The following is a 24,677-nucleotide window of genomic DNA, read 5'->3' on the forward strand; positions in this document are numbered from 1 at the left end:
TCATCGTAGAGCCTTTGCTTTTAAATCACCAAGTATATATAAAAATTTTATTTACAAATTATTTTTTTTACAAATATATCGTTTGGCTTTTTCATCGAATAAGCCGAACGATGAGGCTGTTAGTCTGCGAGGCTTCAATTCCGATAGGCAATGTTTTTTTTAACGAATATCCACGTGTCAGGCATGTCATGGATGGTGACATCAAAGCAGTTTAATTTATTTATTTTTTTGTCTGGGAATTAAACTACCCACTTAACATGGCCATCTGAAAATATGTCGAGGAAATGCTAAGATTGCATCTTAGAAGTGTAGCCTGTAATTTATATCTATTGGGCTCAACTACAAAGGTATGATAATCATATCAAGCTAATAAAAGATACGTGTTGTAAACTTGAGTCCACAATCATGCTGCTCTTTGCCAACTTCGGATGGAGATTCTCCAATAGAATTCAGTAGTTGTGGGGTCTTTACCTTGCTTGGTTTTTATTAGTTTGCTTGTGTGAGTTTATTTTTGTGTGAACTTTGTAATAATTGGCTGTAGCTTTTGAGTAAAGGCCGGAATGTTTTATTCCATTATCTAAAAAAAACTTATATCTATTTAAAGTAGTTCTGGTGTAAAATATGAAGATCTGTACATCTGTCTCTAATCAATATAACAGCTACTCCCTGCTGCAAGTATTTGTAAAGCCATAACCTTTCGAAGTTTACAAAGCAAAACACTATTTTTACCACAGAAGGGTGTAAAGAGTGCAGATGCCTACATGTACACAGCTTCGTGAAATCCAACACCTATGCATGCAATTCGATATGATCCAACCTACATGCTGTTAAGTCCAATGAGCTTTCGGAGCTCCGGTTTTTGGCTTGGAAGGCGTCAGGAAAGGGCAGGTCATAGTAAGGATGAACATCCTCACTGCATGCCTATCAGCATCCCCTATGGGAAGGCTGTGGGAGATGGTAGTCTACATTGAAAATAGAAGGCCATATAATGTTCTACGGTTCCACCGACTGGATCGTAACAACAACACTATCATTCCATAGGATCTGTTACCAGCTTGTAGTGAGTAAACAAGGGCCAAACTCAAAAACCTAATATTTGTTTGACCGGGCTCAAAACATAGTTAATATTTAGTGGTTACAGATGTGCAAGCACTATTATTTGTAATAGTTTTGAAAAAAAAATTGTACGTTGTATATATTTTAGTATGCACAGGTTGGTGTCAAAATATTTAGATTTGAGGAGAATTAGTTGTATATTCAATTTTAATTGTCTTTAGACTTGTAATATGTTCAGTTGGTATCCATTGTAATGCATGGATTTCTGATGCTAGGTATATATTGAAAACATTCTTTGAAAAAATATGTAGCTTGTCATTCAAGCTTTTGTTTACATTGGTCAATTCTATTCTTTATACTGGCGTCTGGTGCATATATATCGGCCAGCCTTTGCTAGCTATATATTTACATTGTTGGAACACTGAAACTCTCTTTTAATTTCTTCCTTGCCAAGAGGCAGCAGATTTTACCTGACCCAACACAATGGCTGTACATGTCCATTCATCCTATCTGCTCTTCTGTTTGAGAAAGGTAAAGTACAATTATGCTTATTGTTTTTGCATTCATCATGTCATTCTATATAGACATAAACCCTTATTAACCAAATCTTGTTGAGTCTTGAGTCCACACGTTTTTCCTACAACAACAGCTTATTTAGCTTGGGAGTCGTTAGGAAGATTGGGACGATAAAAGAAGTGCAGTTTGGACTACAACCGACTTTGATCTTTGTGCATACTTGGTATCGAGGTAGAAGAAGAATGCATGCGCAAATATGTCATTTGATGTGGCAATGTGGCATATGAGACGATATATATCAACTTTTGGCAAATCTGCAACATGCCCACAACACTAAAACACCAGATAGGAGATACTCCCTCTGTCCCACAAAAAACCGATTTCTGGAGCAGAGCGTTTGTCCCAAAAAAAACCTACTTCTACAGAAGACTCGAGAAATATTGAATGCACCTTATCCCTTCTTATCTCTCTCCTCTCACTCACCACACAACTGTTGAAAAAAAACAACCACCACCGCCGGTCTCATCCCCTCTCTCACAACCTCCACCCATCCTTCATCAGCGATGCGTCGCTCCCCCTCCCTCCGCCCTCCACCCTTCTCTCCTTCCATGCGACCTCCTGTGGTGTTGTGGATGCGGCAGGTCGAATGCGATAGGGCGGCGGTGGCAGATCTGATGCGGGCAGTGACGCCGACGGATTGAGATGGCTCGGATGCGGCACTAGCAGCACAGCGGCAGAGGCAGGGGCATGCATGTGATTGTGATGCAGGAGGAGGTGGAGGCAACGAGTAGATGCTGCTCGGCTACGGTGGCGGAGGCTTAGGCCTGTGGTGTTCAGCGCCGGTGGATCTGTTGCAGGGAGCAAGTTGCACAAGCCTGCACAGCAGAACTGGGTTCTTGTAACACAGCTATGTGCTATTACATGCCTTAAAACGTGTTACTGTGATTTGCAGTAACACAACATATAAGTGTTCTTGTTGGCCATATTACTGCAGCAGACTCTAGTAGCACATAACTAGCGTTCCTACATCGTGAAAAATGTGTTACAGTAATCTTGTAGTAACACATATAGGTTTTGTATAGTAGCACATACAGGGTGTTACGATGGTGGGACTAGTAACACCTATTTCAGCCTACAACATCATAGTGATGCTGCTTGGCATGCTCCCAGTAACCCTAATTTTAACACTAGTAACACAAATAATAATATACATGGTAAGTAGTAACCTTTTTTATTGCTTGCTTTCACAAATGTAAAAAATATTTTTTGTCAATATTTTATAACCATCAAATGCCTCAAATAGCACTTTAACATAACACATTCCATGTATTACAAAAGGAACAAGTACAATGTTATTTACATTAATCCATAAAACAACTCTCCAAACTACACTTTTTTTATAGCGTGATTAAAAAGTACACATATTTCTACATATATTTCCTCATGAAACTATTGCTTGGTCCATTCATAAGAAAAACACCTAAACAACCATTTTTCTACCTTGAGTTGAACTGATCATGTACTAGCAATTGTGTACCCTTTCATGGTGTATGGTCTAAGTGCCTTCGATGTGTACAATATACAAGTATCTGCAGGAGATCAAGGTGAAGACATGCCATTATTAGCTCATAGAAATTGACACAAAACATTGAATTGTATATACAAACCATCAAAAAGGCCTCACAATGCATTGAATTATAGACCAAAATGAAGCATCTAAGACATACATAATTATAGTTTTGGAATAGCCTTGTAACCACAAAAACTAAATCTCAAATACACTCCAGTCTCTTTTTTATTATTTTGGGTATAGTAAAGAAAATAATTTGGTACAGCCTCATCGTTTGGCATATTTTTTGAATATGCCAAATGGCATATTTGCAAACGAAAATCAATTTGTGAATAAAACTTTTATATATGTGTTCTTAGTGATCTAAAAGCAAAGGTTGAAAAATAAACTTCGATGAAAAAACCCCAAAATCAGCTCCAAATTTAATGTTGAAAATTCAAATTTTGGCTGATAAGCATATGAATATGCCAAATGATGAGGCCCGTAGTATGATTGGGCTCAGGATAATAAGGCTAAAATAATCTAGCAATTTGAGCAACAATTAAAGCTTTTTTCCCTAAGAGTAAGAAATAGCAGCCTATCCATATATAGTTGCTTACAGTTAAGAATTAACATAGAAGACTGTTCTTAAACAGGGGATAATTTTACCATAGTGCACCAAGCTGATTACCGGGTGGATGAACAAAATTTAATAAAATTACCGGTCAATGTTTGATGCAGCAGTATCCTTTGGCATCTACTTTCTGTACATGTCAAATCTTAGATTGCATTATTCTTTATTTACCTGAACAACTGAATTGTTCAATCTTGAAGAGAACTTCCCTAAAGAGTAAAGACCACTGCATTTTGACTACTTCCATTTCCTGCCCTGTCATTAGAAACAAAATACAATCAAGAACTATGGAAATAATTGGAACTGAAACATGTACTAATTAATACTACGTATTTGCAATTTCTCCATCAGTAGACTGCCAGGCAACATTCAACCCAGCATGGTGAACACTTTATATTGATTAGAGTGGCTTCCTCATGTGGTCAATGAAGATCAGCAGTAACATTGCTAATTGAGCTAATCATTAAACAGCAATAAAAGTTACCCTCCTGTAAATGTGATATGTAAGCACTAAATAAATGACATGCTAATATCATCTATCAGAATTCATAAATAGGTTACATATTTAAAAATTCAGGTCATTACATTTTCCTATAGAACCTTGAATGGATATAAGAAATCAACAAAATTTTATTTGGTCATGCAATTGATAAATTTAATTTGACACCAAGAAGCTTCATCATAAACATTGTGTGCCTCCAAATTGTGATCCGCTAGTGTTCTTTGTTCTTCTCAGTTGGTGGCCTCCAAATTGTGATCTGCTGTGTGTTCTTTGTTCTTCTCAGTTGGTGGAGGATTTACAGCATCTTTTCTTCCTTTGTCCCTTTTCGGTCACTTGTTGGAATTCCATGGGCATAGTGTGGGACAGTTCATTGTCCTTTGATCAGATGATTTTGCGGGCTAAGTGCACTTTACATAACTGTTGCTTCATGAAAATTTTTCTGTTAGATGCTTGGAATATCTGGAAGCAAAGAAATGGTTATATTTTTGTGAATAATCTTCCCTCTGTTGCTTCCTGGAGGATCTGTCTTAAGAGTGATCTGATCCTTTTGCTGTTTAGATTAAAGGATTGTGATAAAGATGTAATTATTAATTGGATTAGAGTCTTGTAATCCTTTTTGTTTTTTATTAATAAAGCTCTTTTAACAGCGGGGGTCTCCCCTGCTGTGTTTCTTTAAAAAAAAACCTACTGCAAGGAAGTGTGTTATGTGAAATCTCCTATACAATCAAGGACAGAATGGGAGTTCAATCACTAAGTTGCTCAAATACGTCACTGTAAATTTTTAATGAGTAAATTACACTAGCGGTACTTAGACTTGTAACGAGGTTTCACTTAGGTCCATAAACTTGCAAAACGCACACCGAAATTCTTAAACTTGGTTTAATGCATCATCCCGGTCTAAAGTCTCGTTTTGCTGTGGTTTTGCTTACGTGGCATGCACGTGGATGATGACACGTATCATCCCGGTCTGACGAGGCAATCGGTGAGCTTCTTGGCGCCGTCGACCTCCACGGCGAGGAGAACCTGCAGGAAGCCGCACGCGCCGACGGCCACCATCTGCTTCCGGCACGGCCGGGACGGTGAGACGGCGAGCAGCACGAACACTGGGAACCGCTCGTCGACGCCGCCGCGGAGGGTGGTCGGGTTCGCCTGGCTGAACTGCACGGCGTGGTGCGGCGCCGCGACGCCGTAGGAGTCCACGCCCTGCTCACGGTGGCCGTGCTGCTCCGCGGCTGCGTACTGCTGCCGGCCGTCGAATCCAAACTGCCGCTGCAGACATCTCAGACCATTAGCATCTAGCATCTCGACGGGAAGAACACGATGGCAGGGACGGGGAGGTCGGAAGCGAGGCGAACCTGCTTCATGGTGTCGGCGGCGGCGGCGCCGTCGAAGGCATCACCGGGCGACGGGCGCGGCGGCGGGCGGAACCCGAAGAGGGAGAAGCGGTCGAACACCGCCGCCTCCTTGGAGTCCTCCTCCCTCGCCGCCGCCAACGACGACGACGACCTGAAGGACATGAACACTTACCTTGGACGCCGGAAACTGCCACTGCATCGCTGCCGACGGGCCTCCTCCTCCTCCGAGGTAATCTGCATCACGAGAAACTACGAATTCACTCACAAATCACGACGCACAGCAAAAAAAAAAAAAAAAAAAAAAAATCTGAAATCGATATCATCCCAAATCCACAGCTGCACGCATCCATCTCTGCTCCGGCAGATGACATGCCCAAAATCCGAGCTCGCACCCCCCCCCCCCCCCCGCGCATGAGAGAGAGAGAGAGATTAAAAACGCCGGTAGGATCTCGCCTGAGTCGAGCATCGCGGCCACGGAAGACACCGCCGCCGCCGACGGCGGCGACCCGACGGAGTCAACGAGCGCGTCCAGCGCCGTGGCGCGGGAATCCGCCGACCAAGGCGGAGTCGCGGGATCAGCCCATCCGCCCCCGCCACCACCCCTTCACCTCCACCGTTCCGGGGCGATACGAGCAGCCGCGCGTCGGCGGCGAGCTAGGACAGCTCGGCAGCCGAGGACGACAATGGCGACACGGTGTGGAGATTCCCGGCGATCGACGGACACGAGCGCGGAGGCGAGGGGGCGGAGGAGGAGCAGCGCGGAGTGGTGGGAGAGCAACGGCGAGAACGAGGTGAGCGACGCCACGCCAGGTGAGGAAGGAGAGAAAAGATGGGGAGAAAAAAAAAAGAGAAAAAGAAAATTTAGCTATATTATCGTCCACGTGGCATGTCACGTAAGTAAGACCACGGTAAAACGAGACTTTGGATCGGGATGATACATTAAACCAAGTTTAAGTATCTTGATGCGCGTTTTACAAGTTTATGGACGTAAATGAAACCTCGTTACAAGTTTAAGAACCGCTAGTGTAATTTATTCATTTCTAATTGAGTAACCAATGCTTTGATTGCTCTAAAAAGGCCACCTCCAGGACAATAAGAGGAGAAAGGTGACTATTTGGTAAATACAATCTATCTGTTATCTATTATATATTAAAAGTCCATTAAACCTCCAACAAACGCTCCTAAACCGTCACGTGGCATCCTACAAACGCTCCTAGGCTACCACTTGGCATTATCAAATCTCACCGTCGATTTTCACTTAAATTGGTGGACCCATCATTTTATACCATTAGATTGGATCTATTATTAAAAATTTTTAACTGTCTCTTTATATGATTTAAGCGCTACTACTGTTGTCATGTACGTACAGGTTTATACGATGTCTTCTCCCGTACGTACTTACGTACACAAAAACAACACAATAGTTTACGTACTATTCGCTGGAAAGAAAAGAAAAAACCATGCGCATATACATAAAAAAGACGACAAAAAAATAAATCATAAAAATCGATGATCTTTAAATAAAATATGGTTTTCTAAAATATATTACATCACAAATATAAATATATATAGTTAAACTAAGATCTATAATAATAATAATATAAAATATCCAATCAATGTTCCTTTAACCATCTTCTAAATTATTTTTAAATTATATATCTAATTTTTGATTCCGTTGTTTTCCTTTAATTTAATTATAAGTTATATTGTGGTCTTAAATATATCACAACACATGAGGCTGATATATAATAGTTAGTTTTTGATAATCTATTATATACTAAAAGGCTATTAAACATCCTTAAAACGTTCTCAAACCGTTATATGGTATTCTACAAACAGTCTCATCTCACTATATGTCACTCTAGCAAATTATAGAAAAAAACAAAACATCTAGCCATCGATTTTCACTAATATACGGTGCACCCATATTTTCTACCCTCGGATTTACTTAAAGAAAAAAAAAAAGACCCACATCCCACCGTTGCCATCCATTGCCATCCATTATGTTACGTTAGGTATATGTACGTAGTTACGTATCATATATCCCTGCCCTCACCGTAATAAATAAGGGCAACATGCCCTCCTATTTTTAAGCATTTTCTTAATTAATATTGGAAAACATACTTTGTAATAAATTATTTTAAACAACTATATCATCTAAATAGCTATTTTTTTATCCGTGCACGGGATGAGATTATTTACAATAAAATTTAGAATTCAATACCAACATTAGCTACATTTTAAAAGTAAAATAAATGTATTTCTTTGGGTCATATAATGCTAGAGACTGCATATTGGTCACTCGATACATATTAAGAAAATCACATAGATTTTTAAACCATATGAATGTCAACATTTAGCTTATATTAGTAAATACAACACCCGACACATTTTCTAATAGGTCTAAAATTATATCTATATTTTAAAAATAGATAACTAAAGACTACGACCCGTTGGAATATGTCTTAGAAAAAAAATCTCCGTCCCTTGTCCTGCTGTACATATACCTCCTTTGATCTTCTCGCCTTATATTTTTTAACTAACAACCTAATATTAAAAAAACATAGCTAAATGGCTTATAATTTATAAAATTATATTTGATTTTTAATTTGTTTTAACTATTGTTTTATTTACAGTTAATTAAATAATTCAATATCCATTATAGTTGTATTTTACTATATAGAAATTAAAATACTCCTATGCAGGGCAACGGAATGAAAATGAAAAAATATAACAGAATAAAAACATGTATTATCTCATATTAAACAATCTACGCAATAAAAACCAATTAAACACCTTTAGAGCACACTTAAGTCACCATATGTCACATTTTAAAATTATAAAATATTTCAATTAAATCGATGGACCCATTATTTTCAACCATTAGATTTAGTTTACGAAAAATCTTACGCCGCCAAGTGTCATGTCCCGAAAATCATAAATAATCTTAGAAATTTTGAGAAAAAATTAAACCTATCATCATTGGTTTTAAATTACATTATTTGGAGAAGTTATAAAAACAAATCGCATCTACCTCCTCGCCCCCTTCACATGCACACAGACCACTGCCAATATCATCCCTATTTTTGGGTAGGAGTAAACTAAAAGAGAAATAATCAATATGCTAAAACAACCATAATTTTTAAAAGCTACATGTCTGATTTCTAATATAATTGTTGCTCTATTTATAATTAAACTAGGAATTTAAGATCCATATCCTTATATTTTCCTATATACAAAATATGTCATTCGACCACATTGTTGACGACGAACCCAAAAGTAAGATTTAGGACCTGCACTAGAGTTAAGCAGATCTCCCAGGCCAGTGTGTGTTTTTCACATCAACACAATTCAGCCCGCGTGCTTTGCATACCATCCAAATATGATTCAAATACCTTAAATTGGATGCACATATTACATCACTATACATCATTCTGCAAACATGTATAGCTAAATTAAATCAATAGTTATCCAAACAAAAATTACAAAGTGAACTATGAAACATTTTTTTATCAAGGAAGAACACCCTGCCCTTTTACGTGTCATTTGAATTGCTGTAAAAGAATTACGAAATAATCCAATACAGGTTACATCATCATATGTGTTGTTTGTCAAACATGCATAGCTAAATTAGATATACACTATCTAAGCAAATACAACTAACTAAAATATGAAGTCCAAACCACCAATGCATAGAAAATCCAATGGCTTTAGTTAGACAAAATCCGATTACTTCATGATTTTTTTTAAATTTGTGCTAAAATAATCCAAGCAAGCTAAATGATCTTCCGTATATTTGCTTTAAACTATGTTACCATCTAATTGTCTTTAGGTGGTGCTTAATGCACTTTTAGTATATCATTGATATATGTTCAAGCGTGTTGTTTTGGCCTTCTAAGCATTCCGGGTAACTCCATTTATTTTTTTTGTGCATAGACCATTCAAAAGGTGAATCATCCCTATATATGAACATTAATCGTCTGCAAAAATATATTTTTGTTGTATATATATACTTAAATGATTAACTTTGGAGTTCATTTAGATTTTACGATATAACAAGACATGGAAATTGGAGTAACTAAGCTTGACCAAAAATGTGATCACAACTGCGATGAATCACAAGGCAACCTTCGTAGGTGCAATGACCACATCTCAACACGGTGACTAGGAGCTGCATAAAACCATATGGCGGGGGAAAAGGAACAATGAATTTAGCTAGGTCTTACATTTTCATCAACAGGGCCCAAAGCATTCAACAAAAAAAGAAAAAAAACACCTTGCTTTTAATTTAGTAAACATGTTTTCTAAACAAACTAGGTCTAACTCCTTTTTAGATGATGATGAAGATTATATAATATTGTTTATACATATTAATTAAATACTATATAGTATATAGCATAGAGAAATTATCAATCTGATGCAACGAAGAATATTTGCTGAGGAAATGCACTTCCAAAACATGGCGGAGGCTATCTGATAAATATGATCCATTTTCAAATGCAGCGCACGATACATGCCCGCGCGAATGCGCGGGCTACCTTCCTAGTTTAACATAACATGTGACTAAATATAAAATACATGACGAATTTTGTATATCTAACTTTGAGTTGGCACTTAAGAGATCTGGTCTACAATGAAAGTTTGCACTAGCAGCTTAATTAGGCAATGACTACAAATCAGAGCTGGTTCTGCCTCCATTCACCCAGCAATAGAAGGAAAAAAACTTGCATGTACCATAAATTGATCTTGCAAAAAATCCAGCAAATAAACCAAGTAGCTTATGGTCTAGAAAAGGGATAAACAAAAAGAAAATCAAGGGAATATCATCATGGTTCAGCAAAATTGAATAATTAAAGAACAAACAACACCCCCTCAAAAAGCTAGATCGATCTCTTGTGTTCCCCCTCTGCTTTCAGACATAGCCCAAAGTTTTACAGATATAGAAAACAAAAATGCTCGCAGGTCCACACTCCACAGGGAACAAACTAGGAGCTGGGGAACTAAGGGGGTACCCTCAGAAATGTACAAATGATTTTAGCATAAACCATAACAGAGTTAATATAATAATATCCTCTCATAAATTTCACTACGCACAATTGTACTCAACATTTTTTCAAGAAGAAAGATATGGCATAGATGTACCTAGACACCACACTGGAGTTGATGGCTAAGATGGTGGATCTATAAATCTCGGAGGATGGCCACTTGTGCTGCATGTCAACCACACGCCAAAATTTGTGGAGATCAACTCGGAAGAGGAGTGGTGATAGGCCATGCCGGCGCTAGCAGGGCCTGTTTGTGCTAGGACAGCGAGGGTTAAGGTACCTTGTCCATGACGCACCACCGTGCGCCTTCCTCACGATGCTGGCCAGCCACCAGCGCAGCGGAAGCCACCCTCCGAACAAGCAGCCCGCCGCCGCGAGTTGTGGAGGCCATAATGCCCTCTGCCGTGCCGTCCGTCACCTTAAGCCACCTCTCGCTAGTTGCGGAAGCCCACTGATTGACTGATATGAGGATGAAGAAGGAAGCTGAAGGCACAAAAAGGAAGCACGGTAGCTCACCAGGGGGGAGCGGGGATGATGCGGCGACCTGGATCTAGCGCAACAGCGGGTCTGTGGCTACATCCGCATGGAGTTGGCGGTGGCGAGGCCACGTGCTGGTGAAGGCCGTTTGGGTGGCGGAGTGTGGGGTAATGACGGCGGGGGTGAGGGTGCTGCAGACGAAAGCTTAGCATGGTGTTTTCCCGGGCCGGCAACGACGACGCCTTCAAGCGTCGTTTTCCCCCTTTCGGGCATTGTCGAGCTATCACCCTCCCCTCCCTAACGAGACTATCTAGATGAAAACCTAGTCCATGTTTGGACGGGCGATGATGGCTTCCTTGGCATCCTTGGAGGCATCGTTTAGGAGTTCTTGTTTGTTGCACATTGTTTCATCGCCTAAAGAGCTCCGATCCTTTTGGTCATCAGCGTTCTCTCAGTCATTGTCTCAGATTGGTGTGAGGGAGGAGTGGATCTTCTCTCTCGCCCTCTCCCTTCTCAACCCTTCTACGTGATGATGATCGGGAGCCCGGCGACGACCTCTTGGTTGGTGCCATGCTAGGAGGGGTGTTCGCAACCTTGTGTGGGATTAGTGGCGTTTGGTCTCACATAGCATGTGATGGTGTGTTTTTTCCTGATTATAGCCTTCCAGGGTGGCAATTTTGTAAATTTTTCCTACTATATCAATATGAAACTTCGCACTGTTTTATGCGTGTCGTTTAAAAAAAATAATTATAGTATCCTACACTATCAATTTGAAGAAACAATATGGTTTAGGAAATATAAATCAGGATTTCAACTAATTATTTGTCGAAACGTTTTGTTAGTTTGACCCAATTTTTCACCCGCCATATCAGCAAAGCAGTTCCCGCTTCCTGCAACTATTCCCTCCAGATCTCCCAATTAGTTTTGGCAATGTGCGAAATTTTGGCACGGAAGCTTTTCATTTTCTTTATGGGCATCGTAGAGAAAAAACGAATATACGAGACAACTAGTTCCCCATTATATACATTTCTTCATCTTCTTCCCTGTTCGTCTTGTGCTATTACCCATCAAGCCAGCCAGGGTCCCAGGGAGACAAGTGATACTGTCGCACCGGAGGTAGACGACGGGCGAACGCCGAAGCCCAGATGCCACCCCCAGCCACGTCGCCCACCACCAAAGCGTCGATTCGCAGGCACAATGTAACATCCTGAAAATTCAAGACAATGAAAATCACGAAAATTTCGAACTTTTTAAAACTTCTGCATCATGCTGGTTGTTATGATTGCTATTGCTTGCCAAACCGTAAATGATCACCAAGAAAGTAAAGAAAAGAACTACATTTAAGCAATAGATATGATTTACGGGAATATATTTAATCCTACAAATAATTATGCACAAGATATTAAAATCAAATAAAAGAAAAGTTATTATTAACCTATTTTATCAAATATTAAAATATTTGAATAATGTAGGTGGGTGCCATAATATGAGTACACATGAAATGATGATCATTCAAATAAACTGAGCTCTCTGTATATATTATATATAATAGAATTACGGGAGTATTTAATTCGATATGTAGATCGATATTGCACCAAGTTCCTAATTGCATTTAGGGATTGAAATTTGATATATTAAACCCCTCCATATAAAATAAACTAACATATAAATAAATTGAGCTAATGTGCTATTGTGTTAATAACGGTCTCATTAGAAAATTATAGAATCTTTAATGAACCTTAAATATTGGACAATATTAAATTTTGGGCAAATTCACATTTGAACACTTAATACGGTCACCCAAATGCTTAGGAGTAAATACAAATTTAATTTGCAACTTTTCTCAATTTATAAATCAACAAAAACCCTAAAAGAAGAAAAATAGGAAAACTTTGAAATATATATAATAATAATAAGAATTAACCCTAATTAAAAATTCAAATAAATTATATAAATAAAATATGAGTAATATTAATCTAGAATAAATCCATTGGTTGGAATAACACAAATATTGGGTAAACTTCATTTATGCAAAAATTAGGAATTATGGAATCAAATTTATATGGGAAATACACTAAAATCGGGATAAATAGGAAAAGTCACTGTTCATTGCCTCCTAGGTGTTCGATCACGTCCCCCTAGCACTAGACGCCCGTCTGTCGCGTCGCCGCTGTCGCGCCATCGCCGTCTGCCGTCCCGTCGCCGCTCGCCTGTCGCCATCGCCCCGCTCCGCCGCTGCCGCCGCGCGCCGTCACGCCGCCTCGCGCCCCGTGCCGCCCCTGCCGCGCCGCGCCCCCGAGCCCCGTGCCGCCCCTGCCACGCCGCGCCAATGTCGCCGCGCCATCGCCATCGCCGTCGCTCGTCGCGTCGCCGCGCCACGCGCCCGTCTCGTCGCCGCTCGGCCGTCGCGTCGCCGCTGCCGCGCCGTCGCCATCGCGCGTCGCATCCCCGCCTCGTGCCGCCGCCGTCGCGTCGCCGCTGCCGCCCGTCGCGTCATCCCGAGAACCGTGCCGCCGCCTCGCGCCCCGCGCCCGTGCCGTCACGCGTCGCTCGCCGCCATCCCGTCGCGCCGTCCCATCGCCGCTGCTGCCGCCCGCCGTCGCGTCGTCGCTGCCGAGCCGTCGCCGTCGCTGCTCCGCGCCCCGCGCCGCGCCGCGCGCCGTCCCGTCGCCGCACGCCGCCGCCACCGCTGTCACATCGCGCGTCGCCGCAGCCGTCGCGTCGCCTCGCGCCGCGCGCCCCCACCTCGCGCCCCACGCCGCCGTCGCGTCTCCCCTCTCTCCCCCTTATCTCTTCCCCTCTCCTATATAAACCCCACTATTTCCCCTCTTTCCCTCCATCCTCACCTCCTCTCCTCTACCCACTCCACCACGCCGTCGCCTCCACGCCGCCGCGCCGCCGTCTCCACGCCGCCACGCCGTCGCATAGAGTCGCCACACCGCCGCCACGAAGCCGCCGCGCCGCGCCGCGCCTTGGCCGTGCCGCGTTCCCCGCCGCCGTCGCAGCCGCCGTGCGCCGCCGCCGTCGCAGCCGCCGTGCGCCGCCGCCGTTGCCGTTGCCGCCGGTAAGCCGTGCCGCCGCCGCCTCTTTCCTTTTTCCTCAGCCGGTCTCGGTAGGCAGGACGAGAGAGAGAGGGAGACGAAGCCGAAGAGAGGAAGAGAAGGAAAAGAAAGAAAGGAGCCGGGAGGAGGAAGAAGAAAAGAAAAGAGAGAAGAGAAAAAGAAAAGAAAAGAAAAGGAAAAGAAAAAGGGGGAAAAGAGAAGGAAATAAGTAGGAAAAATTAGGAGAAATTTAGGACACTTAAAAATATTAGAATTTAAGTATAGGATTAACGAAAATATAGTATTTGCAAAATAATGCTATAATCATAGATGTATTTAAAAGCTAAACAATTAGGTGAATTATATAGATTATTGTAGATTGTTTTTAATGATCTCTACAAATGATCAATTCGCGGTAGTAATTTAGATATAATTAATTAGATGAATTCTTATAGGCTGTTATAAATTATATTTGGGTAATCTCTATAAGAAATCGATTCACGATAGAAATTCGGATTTAATCACTAGGAATTTTAGACGTATATTATATTTAATCATTTAGTCATAGAATAAATTAAATCGTATAATATTATAAGATAATTTTAAGATTCCGTCCAATATTTAGTTCGCAATAGAAATTTCTAACCTATTATATGGATATAATGCTCGGGTAGATTAAATTAAAAACTTATGATAATAAAATATATTTATAAATATTAAATAATTAATATCAAGAGGATGCATAATAGTTAACTTAAAAATGTGCCAATAAATAAAAATGGATATTGTACAGTAGAATAATTACCCTTAATATGTTTTGTCAGTGTAGCAACCACATAAATTAATTATAATCACTGTTTGAAATTAATGGATATATAGGAAAATATTAGCGCCATTTATTAAACTATGTCCAAATATAATTAAAACCCATGACTTATTAGTTATTTAAATAAAGTTAGCCTTATAATTATTAGGTAAGTAAAATATGGATACACATAGATCGGTCCTAAGCTTGTTTATGGCAAATAATAACAGAGCTAGTGTGATTAAATCACCTATATGAAATTAATCAACGACATATCCCATATAATAGCATATAGTAGGAGAGGTGAGCTACCCTTAGTTAACCAAGCAGTACATAGCAACTATTCAAATAAATGATTCAATATATATTAAGATATTGTGCACACACATATATTGTACATCCCATTATAGATATATGGTATCGTATTAATTTACTTGTTGCATATATTAATTTAGAGGGAGTATATGACAAACATGAATATTAGATAAATACTAGTTATACATCTTGTCCTCGTATAATTACAGATCAAGTGTAAATTTGGAATAGTCATTGTAAAATTATGTGATGGGATAATCCGTAACCATAATATGATTAACCTAAACAATTCTAACATACACGCATGAGTAATTGTTAACCTTTTATAATTTATTTTGACAAGTAAAATATGTACATAATTAAAATAAAGCCTCCATTAATAAAATAATAATACAAATGATTCACAGTAATTATTTGACCGATCCAAAATCCATCCGGCAATAGAACCTCTAGTGTATAACCGTTCTATTTGGATAGATGCATGTGTAACCATAATCCTTCCTTAGCCATTAGCTAGACTGAACCACCATGACAACAGAAAGACTAAGAAACCTTAGCTCTTAGCTTGATTAGAGTCCATTAGCAAGCGCGAATAATATGAGCAACCTTAGGTTCGACCTCAACAAATATATTTTGTTTGTGCATATTTGACTGTTGCTTGAATATTGGTTTTTCTCGCGTATTCTAGACTATGTATCGATTAGTCGTGAGGCAACGTATGCAGCTTCCAGGAGGTGAAGGTTGATCAAGATTATATTAAGAATAAGGACTACTCTGAGCAAGGCAAGTCATCACTATTCCTTGAACATGTTGATCCCAATTGCGAAATTATTTTGTTTACAAATAAAATTGCATGCAATGATGAACATCCTACTTGTGATTATGCCATGCCTTGATTATTGTTTGCCCTTATTCCTTCGTAACCATGTTTACGTATGAGTCCCTAGTCAATTATGACAATTGCTTAGAAATGCTATTCTAGAATTATGCATACTCATATTTATCAAATGCTATATGCTTGGGCAATTACCTTTGGGAAGGTAATTGAGATGCGGCATGTGGAGACATGAGCGCCACATTGCCATGATATTGATGACATGATTTGTGAAAGGAAAAAAAATAAAACTAAACAACTATTTTCGACTGGGGCGGACGGAGGATTTGGGTGGTATCTGGAAAAGGCTAGTACCGTCCCCGGTCAATTAAGGACCGAGCCATGAAGTTAAGCATGAAACGACCCCCGTACACCCGTACTTCTCGAATGGGTATAGACCTAGCGGATTAGATAGCCGAGCGGAGGCAGTATCCCTGCATAGATGGTTCACCCCTGAGTGAGGCAGGTGCGCTACGATGGGACAGCCGTTGAGGTAGGGCCGAGAAGCGTGCCCTACATCGGTGTCGCCATTGGTAGGACTGCCATGAGTGTGTGAGAGAGAGAACTTAACTTGAACTATAACTTAATATGTGTGTGAGACTTCTCTTTCCCGGGAGCGCCAGAACTCCTCTCACTACTAGAAACATGGACGCCTAGAGTGCATGAGGATTTAAGTTCATGGAGCGGGTACTGCCAATGCGAGGTTATCGAAAAGCTTTGCCGTGACGCGTCTCATGTGTTGGGACGAGGCTCATGTGTTGGGCAGTTGCGGAGTGCGGGTAAAGTGTACATCCACTGCAGTGTGAGTAAACCAAATCTATTCGAATAGCCGTGCTCGCGGTTAATGAGCACCGGGACATGTATTACACTTGGCTAGACTCTAAATTCTTAACTTGTGTGGGATGGGATATTGCATGATGATTTTTATGCTGATGGGGCCACTTCCTGAGAGGAGGGAAGGTGGACGTTCTCAGAAAACCATGACGACTCAATGGCGGGAAGCTATCCTTGGGATCACAATGGATGGTGGACAGAACCGTCGTTGTTTAATGTGAACACTGGAACTAAAATTTGATCAGTCTATGATAGGTCTTAGGCTTGTGAAAATATTTGCAAAACGCAGCTTTATGCAAAAGAACCTGAAGCCATTCCTTGAATACTCTCTATCATATGCATTGTTGTTGTGGTGGCTTGCTGAGTACGGTTGGTACTCACCCTTGCTATTTATATATCTTTTAGGGGAGTGTTGAAAAGAAGCCCTTGTCGGTACGCTTGCGTATCCAACAAGATGATCGGAGTGCGGTCTTGTTCTAGGTCTCGCTCCCCAGTCGACTGCCTGTGGCATGTTAACCGGGCCCTTATATTATTTTGTCTTCCGCTGTTGTTCTCTGATAGTTGTTGGCCTACCTGGCCCTAATGTAAGTATTTAACTCTTTTAGCCTGAATTCATTCGTGATATGTTGTGATCCAACTATGTATGTGTGTACCAACTACTGATCCAGGGATTGGTACGGATAAACACAGAAGATTTCCGATTTCCAAAAATCGGGGGTCAACACACAACCTTGCTTTGCGGCTCTGTGCCTGAGCCCAACCCTAGCCCTTGTGGCCTCGCTTGGATCTTCATTGCAGGCGCCAGCGACCCACGCCTCGACGGCTTGGCTCTCTGTTAGGTCAGAACCAGATTTCAGACCAAAACAGAGTAATTTCAAAAGATTGGGCAAATTAGCTACCTAATTGGGAGAGAAAATTGGGGATTTGCACTGGAATTGAAGATATAACAGTACAAAAGAGAGTTTCTGGGTGCCGCAAGACAAGGGGAAAGTAAATTAGGGTTGAAATGTTTGATACAATTCTCAGTGAGCACGCTGGCTTAAAAGACAAGTGATGACATCAGCAGTACGGCAACTGAATCCCTACAGCGACGCGCCACACAATCTGGTCCGTCCAATCTTCATGAATGCATCAGCGAACCATTATCTTTAGATCCCCACCATTCCTTCAATCACATTCTTCTTCAGAATTTCAGAATGACATTCACTTCAGCATCTGACAATGCCCTCCGCTTGAAGTTCCATGTCCTCATGGGGTAAAGGAAGGAAAAACCTTAGACATGAAGGCAGCATCCTCCCACGTGGCAGCTGAGGCCGGTAGGTTGGTCCATTGAATTTTCCATTGCACAACAGGTTCAGTGTTGTGAGGTATGAGACATCGTTCCAGCACAGCAGTAGGGAAGGATAAAACGTTACCTTTAGGGTCAGTCAGAGGGAGCCCTTTTTCAAGAACAACCTTGGGGCCCAGGTGTTTCTTTAGCTGACTGACATGAAACACTGGGTGAATTGAGCAATTCTCGAGAAGTAAGAGCTAGTAAGCCACCTGGCCAACTTTCTGTAGAACTCTGAATGGTCCATAATAATTAGAATGCAGCTTAAGAGAGGAATGGAGACCAAGAGAATTGTGCCTGTAAGGTTGCATTTTGAGATAGACCATATCACCCTCATCCAATGTACGTTCACTTCTTTTAATATCAGCAAAGTATTTCATCCTTGCTCGAGCTTTGATTAAGATATGTTTAATTGTTGCCGTGATAGCTGCATTGGCTTCATTCTTGTTCCGTTCACCCTCGACCACATTGGCAGGTAACAAGGATTCACCAAGTAAGGGAGGTTTCTGACCATGTAATGCTTCATATGATGACATCCCCAGCGAAGTGTGAAAATTAGTATTGTACCACCATTCAGCGTGAGGCAACAATGATCTCTATTTCTTAGGTTTCATTGATGTCATACATCTTAGGTAACCCTCCAAGCATTGATTTACCCTCTTCGTTTGGCCAACGGTTTGGGGGTGATAAGCACTACTAAAATGAAGCTTGACCCCAGCTTTCTCAAAGACTTCTTTCCAGGTGCTACTAGTGAAGATACGATCTCTGTCACTAACAATGGCAGAGGGCATCCCATGGTGCTTATAATAATTGTCCAATAATTGGTTGAGAACTTGCTCAGCAGTGAAGGGATGGCTGAGAGCAATGAAGTGGGCATATTTGATGAAAATCTGTCCACAATGACCCGAATCACATGTTTTCCTTCAGATTTAGGTTATCCCTCGATAAAATTCATAGTAATGTGAGACCAAGCCATATCAGGAATAGGCAGTGGCTGCAAGAGACCTAGTGGCATAGTATGTTCACTCTTGTTTTTTGGCAAACTGGACAATTCTTAACAAATGTAGTAATGTCTCTTTTCATTCCTGGCCAGTAAAACAATTGCTTTGCTCTTTGATATGTAGCTCGTTCTTCAGAATGGCCACCGAGTGCAGAATCATGTAAAGAAATTTGCAACCGTGTTCTGAGGGTATTACCTGAGCCCACATACAACTGATCTTTGTATCTTATAATGCCACTCATGAGGGAATAGAGAGGTTGGCCTTGAGGATCAAGTCTGAGTTTGGACTCCATGTCTTTGCAGAAGGAGTCATTTGTATAACTAGTAAGCACTTCAGAAATCCATTGTGGAATAATAAGAGTTGTGGCGAAAAGTGTTTCTGTGTGTGGAATGCGAGAAACAACATCTGCAGCCTTGTTTTCCTTGCCCTTCCTATACTCAATTTTATAATCATAACTGAGTAACTCGATGAGTAACTTATGCTGAACTCCCTCTGTGATGCGCTGCTCATTGATATATTTCAAACTCGCTTGATCTGTTCGAATAATCAGAGATGTGCCCAAGAAATAGTGTTTCCAATTTTTGAGAACCTCCAAAATAGCCAATGTTTCTTTGTCATAGGTGGACAATACTGATGCTTTAGGCCCAATAGCCCTGCTCGGATAGGCCAATGGTCTACCCTCCTGCATGAGAACAGCCCCAATACAACTGCCGCTGGCATCAGTTTCCAATTTGAATGGTTGAAAGATATTGGGCATGGCAAGGACAGGAGCCTGAGCCAACTTGCTCTAGATTGTTTCAAATGCTTGGTGCTGGTCAGTTTGCCAAATAAAATTGTTTTTCTTAAGAGCAGTAAATAAAGGTTTGCATATAATGCCAAAGTTCTGGATAAACTTGCGATAGTACCCAACCAAGCCTAGGAATCCTCTGAGTTCAGTAATAGTAGCAGGAATTGGCCATTCCACAATTGCTTTCACCTTATTAGGGTCAGTAGCCACCCCCAAATTACTAATGATGTAGCCCAAGTACTCAACTTGTTGTTGGCCAAAAGTACACTTACTCGGTTTGGCTGAAAGATTGTGCTACCTTAACAATTGTAGAACCAACTGCACATGATGCACATGATCAACAAGATTTTTGCTGTAGATTAAAATGTCATCAAAGAAGACTAGTACAAATTTGCGCAAGAAGGGGGCAAGTAGTGTGTCCATGAGTGCTTGAAATGTGGTTGGAGCATTAGTAAGCCCAAAAGGCATCACCAAATATTCAAAATGACCCAAATGTGTGCTAAATATTGTTTTGTGAATATCAGCCTCATGCATTCTTATTTGGTGATAGCCCGATCTCAGATTGAGTTTAGAAAAGCATTGAACACCATGTAATTCATCCAACAAGTCCTCAATAACAGGAATTGGGTACTTATTCTTCATAGTGGTTGCATTCAATTGTCGACAGTCCACGCACAATCGCCAAGTACCATCCTTTTTCTTCACTAAAATTGCAAGGGATGAGTAAGGACTCATGCTTGGTCTGGTGATCTGAGACTGAAGCATCTGTTGCACTAATTCCTCTACTGCATTGTTTTTCTGATGAGGCAGTCGATATGGTCTTACTAAAATTGGTTTTGCCCTAGGTAGTAATGGTACTGTGTGATCACAATCTCGCGAGGGAGGCAAAGTAATTGGTTCAACAAAGACATCAGCATGTGACTATAATAGTTCAGAAATAACAGGAGGTGGATCTGTCATTGTAATTGCTACACATTGAGGAAGCGAAGAGTAGATGAGGGCTCCCAGAGGTGCTGTCTGGAGCAACTTATGCAATTGATGGGCATTAATCAAAAGGTTTGAAGATGGTAGTAGTAGGGCCCCCATCTTTGCAAATAGTCATTTCACCAGTCTTCAGATTAAGAGAGAGAGGACTATGTTGTAAAATCCAATCACACCCCAATATGACATCATATCCTTTCAGTTCCAGTAGCCAAAAATCATACTGAAAGGAAATATTGATGATAGAATAAGATACCTGAGAATATAAGGCACCAGTAGGAATAGAGTTACCATTAGCCACTTGAACATGAATTGGGTGATGATTGCTAATGGGCAAGCCAACTCTTGTAACCAATTTAAGTGAAATAAATGTGGTGGTACTACCACTGTTAACCAAAGCAGTGGCACTGATTTTCCCAAACAGCAACTGAAGAGTGAAAGTAGTAGCAGCCGAGCGGCAAGCTTGTAAGGCATGTAAAGTTAACTGATGATTAGTAGAATCTGTCTGCTGTTCACTTGGGCTATCAGGTGGTGTAGTGAATGTGGTATCAGGTGAATCGTCTAGAACATCAGAGTCATCTTCGACTGTAGTAAGATACAATCGCTTGTTGGCTTTGCAAACCCAACCATGTCCAGGTACCTAGGGCTCTTGGCACTTGAAACATTTTTTTACAGTCCACTTAGTTGCAAGAGTAGTTGCTGTTTTGTCATCGACAGCCTATGGTTTAACCACAGCTTTAGGAATCTCTTTTGTGGCTATGACAGATGAATGAGTGACAGTGCCAGGAGGAATATCATAATTGTGAGCATGTTCATAAGCATCAACTAATGTATGTATGTCCAAGGACTTCAATGGTATATTAATATGATCCTTTAAGCCAGAGATGAAGTAATCCAGAAAGTAGTTCTCGATAAGAGTAGGGCAATGTCGTTTCACTAGAGCCATTGTCTGTTCTAATTTGTCATTATAGGAGCCCACGGAACTGTATTGTTTCAGGACTACAAAAATTGTCAGTAATATCAGTCTTAGATTTGGCTGCAAAACGCTGACAGATCATAGTCTTAAACTCAGGCCAAGACAGAGCTCAGTTGGAATATCATAACTAGCAATCCACTGATCAGCTCGCCCATTAATGTGAACTTGTACTAAACGAATTTTTTCCTCTTCAGCTTTCCTGATCCAAGATTCAGGGTATTCACCATCGAATACAAGGAAGTCCACAAACTTAGACCTTCTTTGAGCATCATCCATTAGTTGGTTTCTGTCACGGGGAAAATGATCAACCTGCACAAAGGGATGTGGTGGAGGTTGGAAGGCCGGTCCTCTGTCCCAATGTGGAACATGGTGTGGTTCATTGGGAGGAACATGAGGTGGGTTGGGATGGTAAGGGTAATAATTCCATGTAGTGTGATAGTGTGGGTAGGGTGAGTATTACGGTGGTGGGGTATAAGGATTGTATTGGTGAGGAGAATTGAGGTTATGTGGAGGTGGTGGTGGTGGTGGTGGTGGTATGGTAAGGGTATTAAAAAAACTGAGGTGTTCCACTCTAGAATCGTTGATGATAAAGGTGTGGTAAGAGGGGGAATTTGGGTGGTTACAGTGGGTGGAAGGTTTTGTGACAGTGTAGGCTCTATGTTCTCAAGTGGTGACATGAGCCCAAAAATATTCCTCACTTCGAAAGGAAGACTCTTACTAGGACCAGCAGCAAACATATCCGGTTTCTTCCTAACTTCAGTAATAGATTGAGCCATACCAGGAGTTTTGGGAGTTCCTTTTACCTCTTGGCCTTGGCAGCTCGATGAGGCACCTAACATCTCCTGAATCATCTTGAGGTTCTGCATCACTTCATCTTTATGCACTTGGGCCTGAATAGCTTGATTCTGAATCTGCTCCTAAACCAACTTGTTCTCCTCCTCCACCCTTCTCTGGAAATCCTCCATACTAAGCCTCAACTCTTCCACCGTGGCGTCCCATGCTGGTGGTTCTTCCTCGGCACGCTCTTCCATAGCTCGAGCTCCTCTCGCCATTGTGAACCAAACAGATCCAGAGATTTTACAGAAAGAAATCCAACCGTCTCTCTTTTGATAAGTTGTTCCCTTCTTTGTATTCGTTAACAAGGAGTAAGAATGCTTTTAGTCTTAGAAACCGACTGCCTGGAGGCGATGCATTTGCTGCAGAGCAAAGAGAAGGTGATGTCACTGGATGCGTTCCTTATCAGAGAGGTGAAAACTCCGGCACAAGAGAGTAGGGAGATCAAGTTTAGCAAGGCCCAACGCTCTCAGCATCAAGTTAGTCATATTCTAGCTAATAAAGCTCGATGCGAGTATGTAACAGAGGTCTGGCTAAGAACGATTGTAATCACATTTTACAGCTCGTCAGTGATGTCGCTGGCTGAGTAATATATTTACCCATTTCCCCCGCAAAAGAAACGAGTAAGAATGCTTGACTGAGTGAAGTGTTGGGTAGCATCCCTCTAAACGTGTCCTTTAGAACGGCTTTGGTGGGGGAAAACCTTCGGGAGTGGTATAAACTAGTGGCTAAAGCGGCCTTGGTAAAGCTCTCGAACGGCCTAGATCAATTCAGTTGGAAAGCATGTGGAAATAGAGTTTTTTCAGTAAATTCGATGTACAAACCTTTAATGTAAGGAATGTTGTGCCAAGAAAGTTGATAATCTGGAAGCTAAGTATTCCGACTAAGATTAAGACTTTTGTCTTGTATTTTAAGAATGAAGTGATTCTAACAAAGGACAATTTGGTCAAAATAAGATGGAATGGATACTTCTGCTGTGGCGAAGAAACAATCCAACATGTCTTCTTTGACTGCCAAATTGCTCACTTGATGTGGAATGCCTTGTCTAGGAGTGCCATCGTCTGTCGCTAATCTCTTGGGTGGTTGGGCGAGTGACTTAGTATCTAGGTTGGGAGACCGGCTTTTTGTGGGGATATTGACAATGTGTTAAGCACTTTGGTTATCTAGGAATCATGTCGTCTTTAATGGCTTAAAAACTAACTCTGTGGTGCAGGTTATTTTCAGGGGAGGCATTGGGCTCGCCAGTGGTCAGTGGTCCTTGCTACTTGAGAAGGAGGATGGAGAGGATGTGAGAAGCGGGTGCAAACAATTGGAAGTCAAAATGATGGAGTTCTTTACTAAGGCAGGGTGGATTGTAGAGGAAGATTGGAAGTTTAGGACTTTGTTCTCTCTCTTTCGTTGCTGCTAGATATTGTTCGGAGGCCTAGTGCCTAGCTTTTATGTTTTGTTGTTTGGAATCTGTATTGCGAGCTTAAATGCTCAGACTATGTAACTTTATGGCTGTGTATATCCTGTGGGATGCAGAGGTCGGTTTTCTTTCAAATCCATTATCTAAAAAAAACGACATACGCATCTATTCTACAGTACCAATTTAAAAGGATCATACTAGTGCGTTCCGAATCCTTCAAACAAAGAACACAACATTCAGAGGCAAATGCTCTCCTTCATTAATTAATTCCCTCAGATTCAGATTCAGATACAGACATGACGAGCAAATTGATTGGGTCATCAGCAGAGCAGAAGCAGAGGATGGTTTCTTTTCTGA

At 41.2% G+C, this 24,677-nt stretch overlaps 1 protein-coding gene across 1 annotated transcript; it reads right to left on the reverse strand.

The window, feature by feature from the left end:
• Positions 1–5,003: 5,003 nt before the first annotated feature.
• Positions 5,004–5,799, reverse strand: LOC127785452 (protein TIFY 6a-like). Its single transcript, XM_052312903.1, has 2 exons — positions 5,613–5,799; positions 5,004–5,526 (listed from the first exon to the last, which is right to left on the reverse strand). Exons 1-2 carry the CDS (start codon positions 5,772–5,774, stop codon positions 5,215–5,217), a joined length of 474 nt encoding a protein of 157 aa, XP_052168863.1. The 5' UTR covers positions 5,775–5,799; the 3' UTR covers positions 5,004–5,214.
• Positions 5,800–24,677: the final 18,878 nt, after the last annotated feature.

This window comes from Oryza glaberrima, chromosome 9, assembly GCF_000147395.1.
Source record: "Oryza glaberrima chromosome 9, OglaRS2, whole genome shotgun sequence".
Taxonomy (NCBI): domain Eukaryota; kingdom Viridiplantae; phylum Streptophyta; class Magnoliopsida; order Poales; family Poaceae; genus Oryza; species Oryza glaberrima.

Bases quoted from the DNA above. Each gene is read 5' to 3' on its own strand.
- LOC127785452 (XM_052312903.1), bottom strand. From the start codon at position 5,774: ATGTCCTTCAGGTCGTCGTCGTCGTTGGCGGCGGCGAGGGAGGAGGAC. The intron at 5,527-5,612 runs GTTCGCCTCGCT...AGATGTCTGCAG, and splicing joins CCGCCGACACCATGAAGCAG to CGGCAGTTTGGATTCGACGG.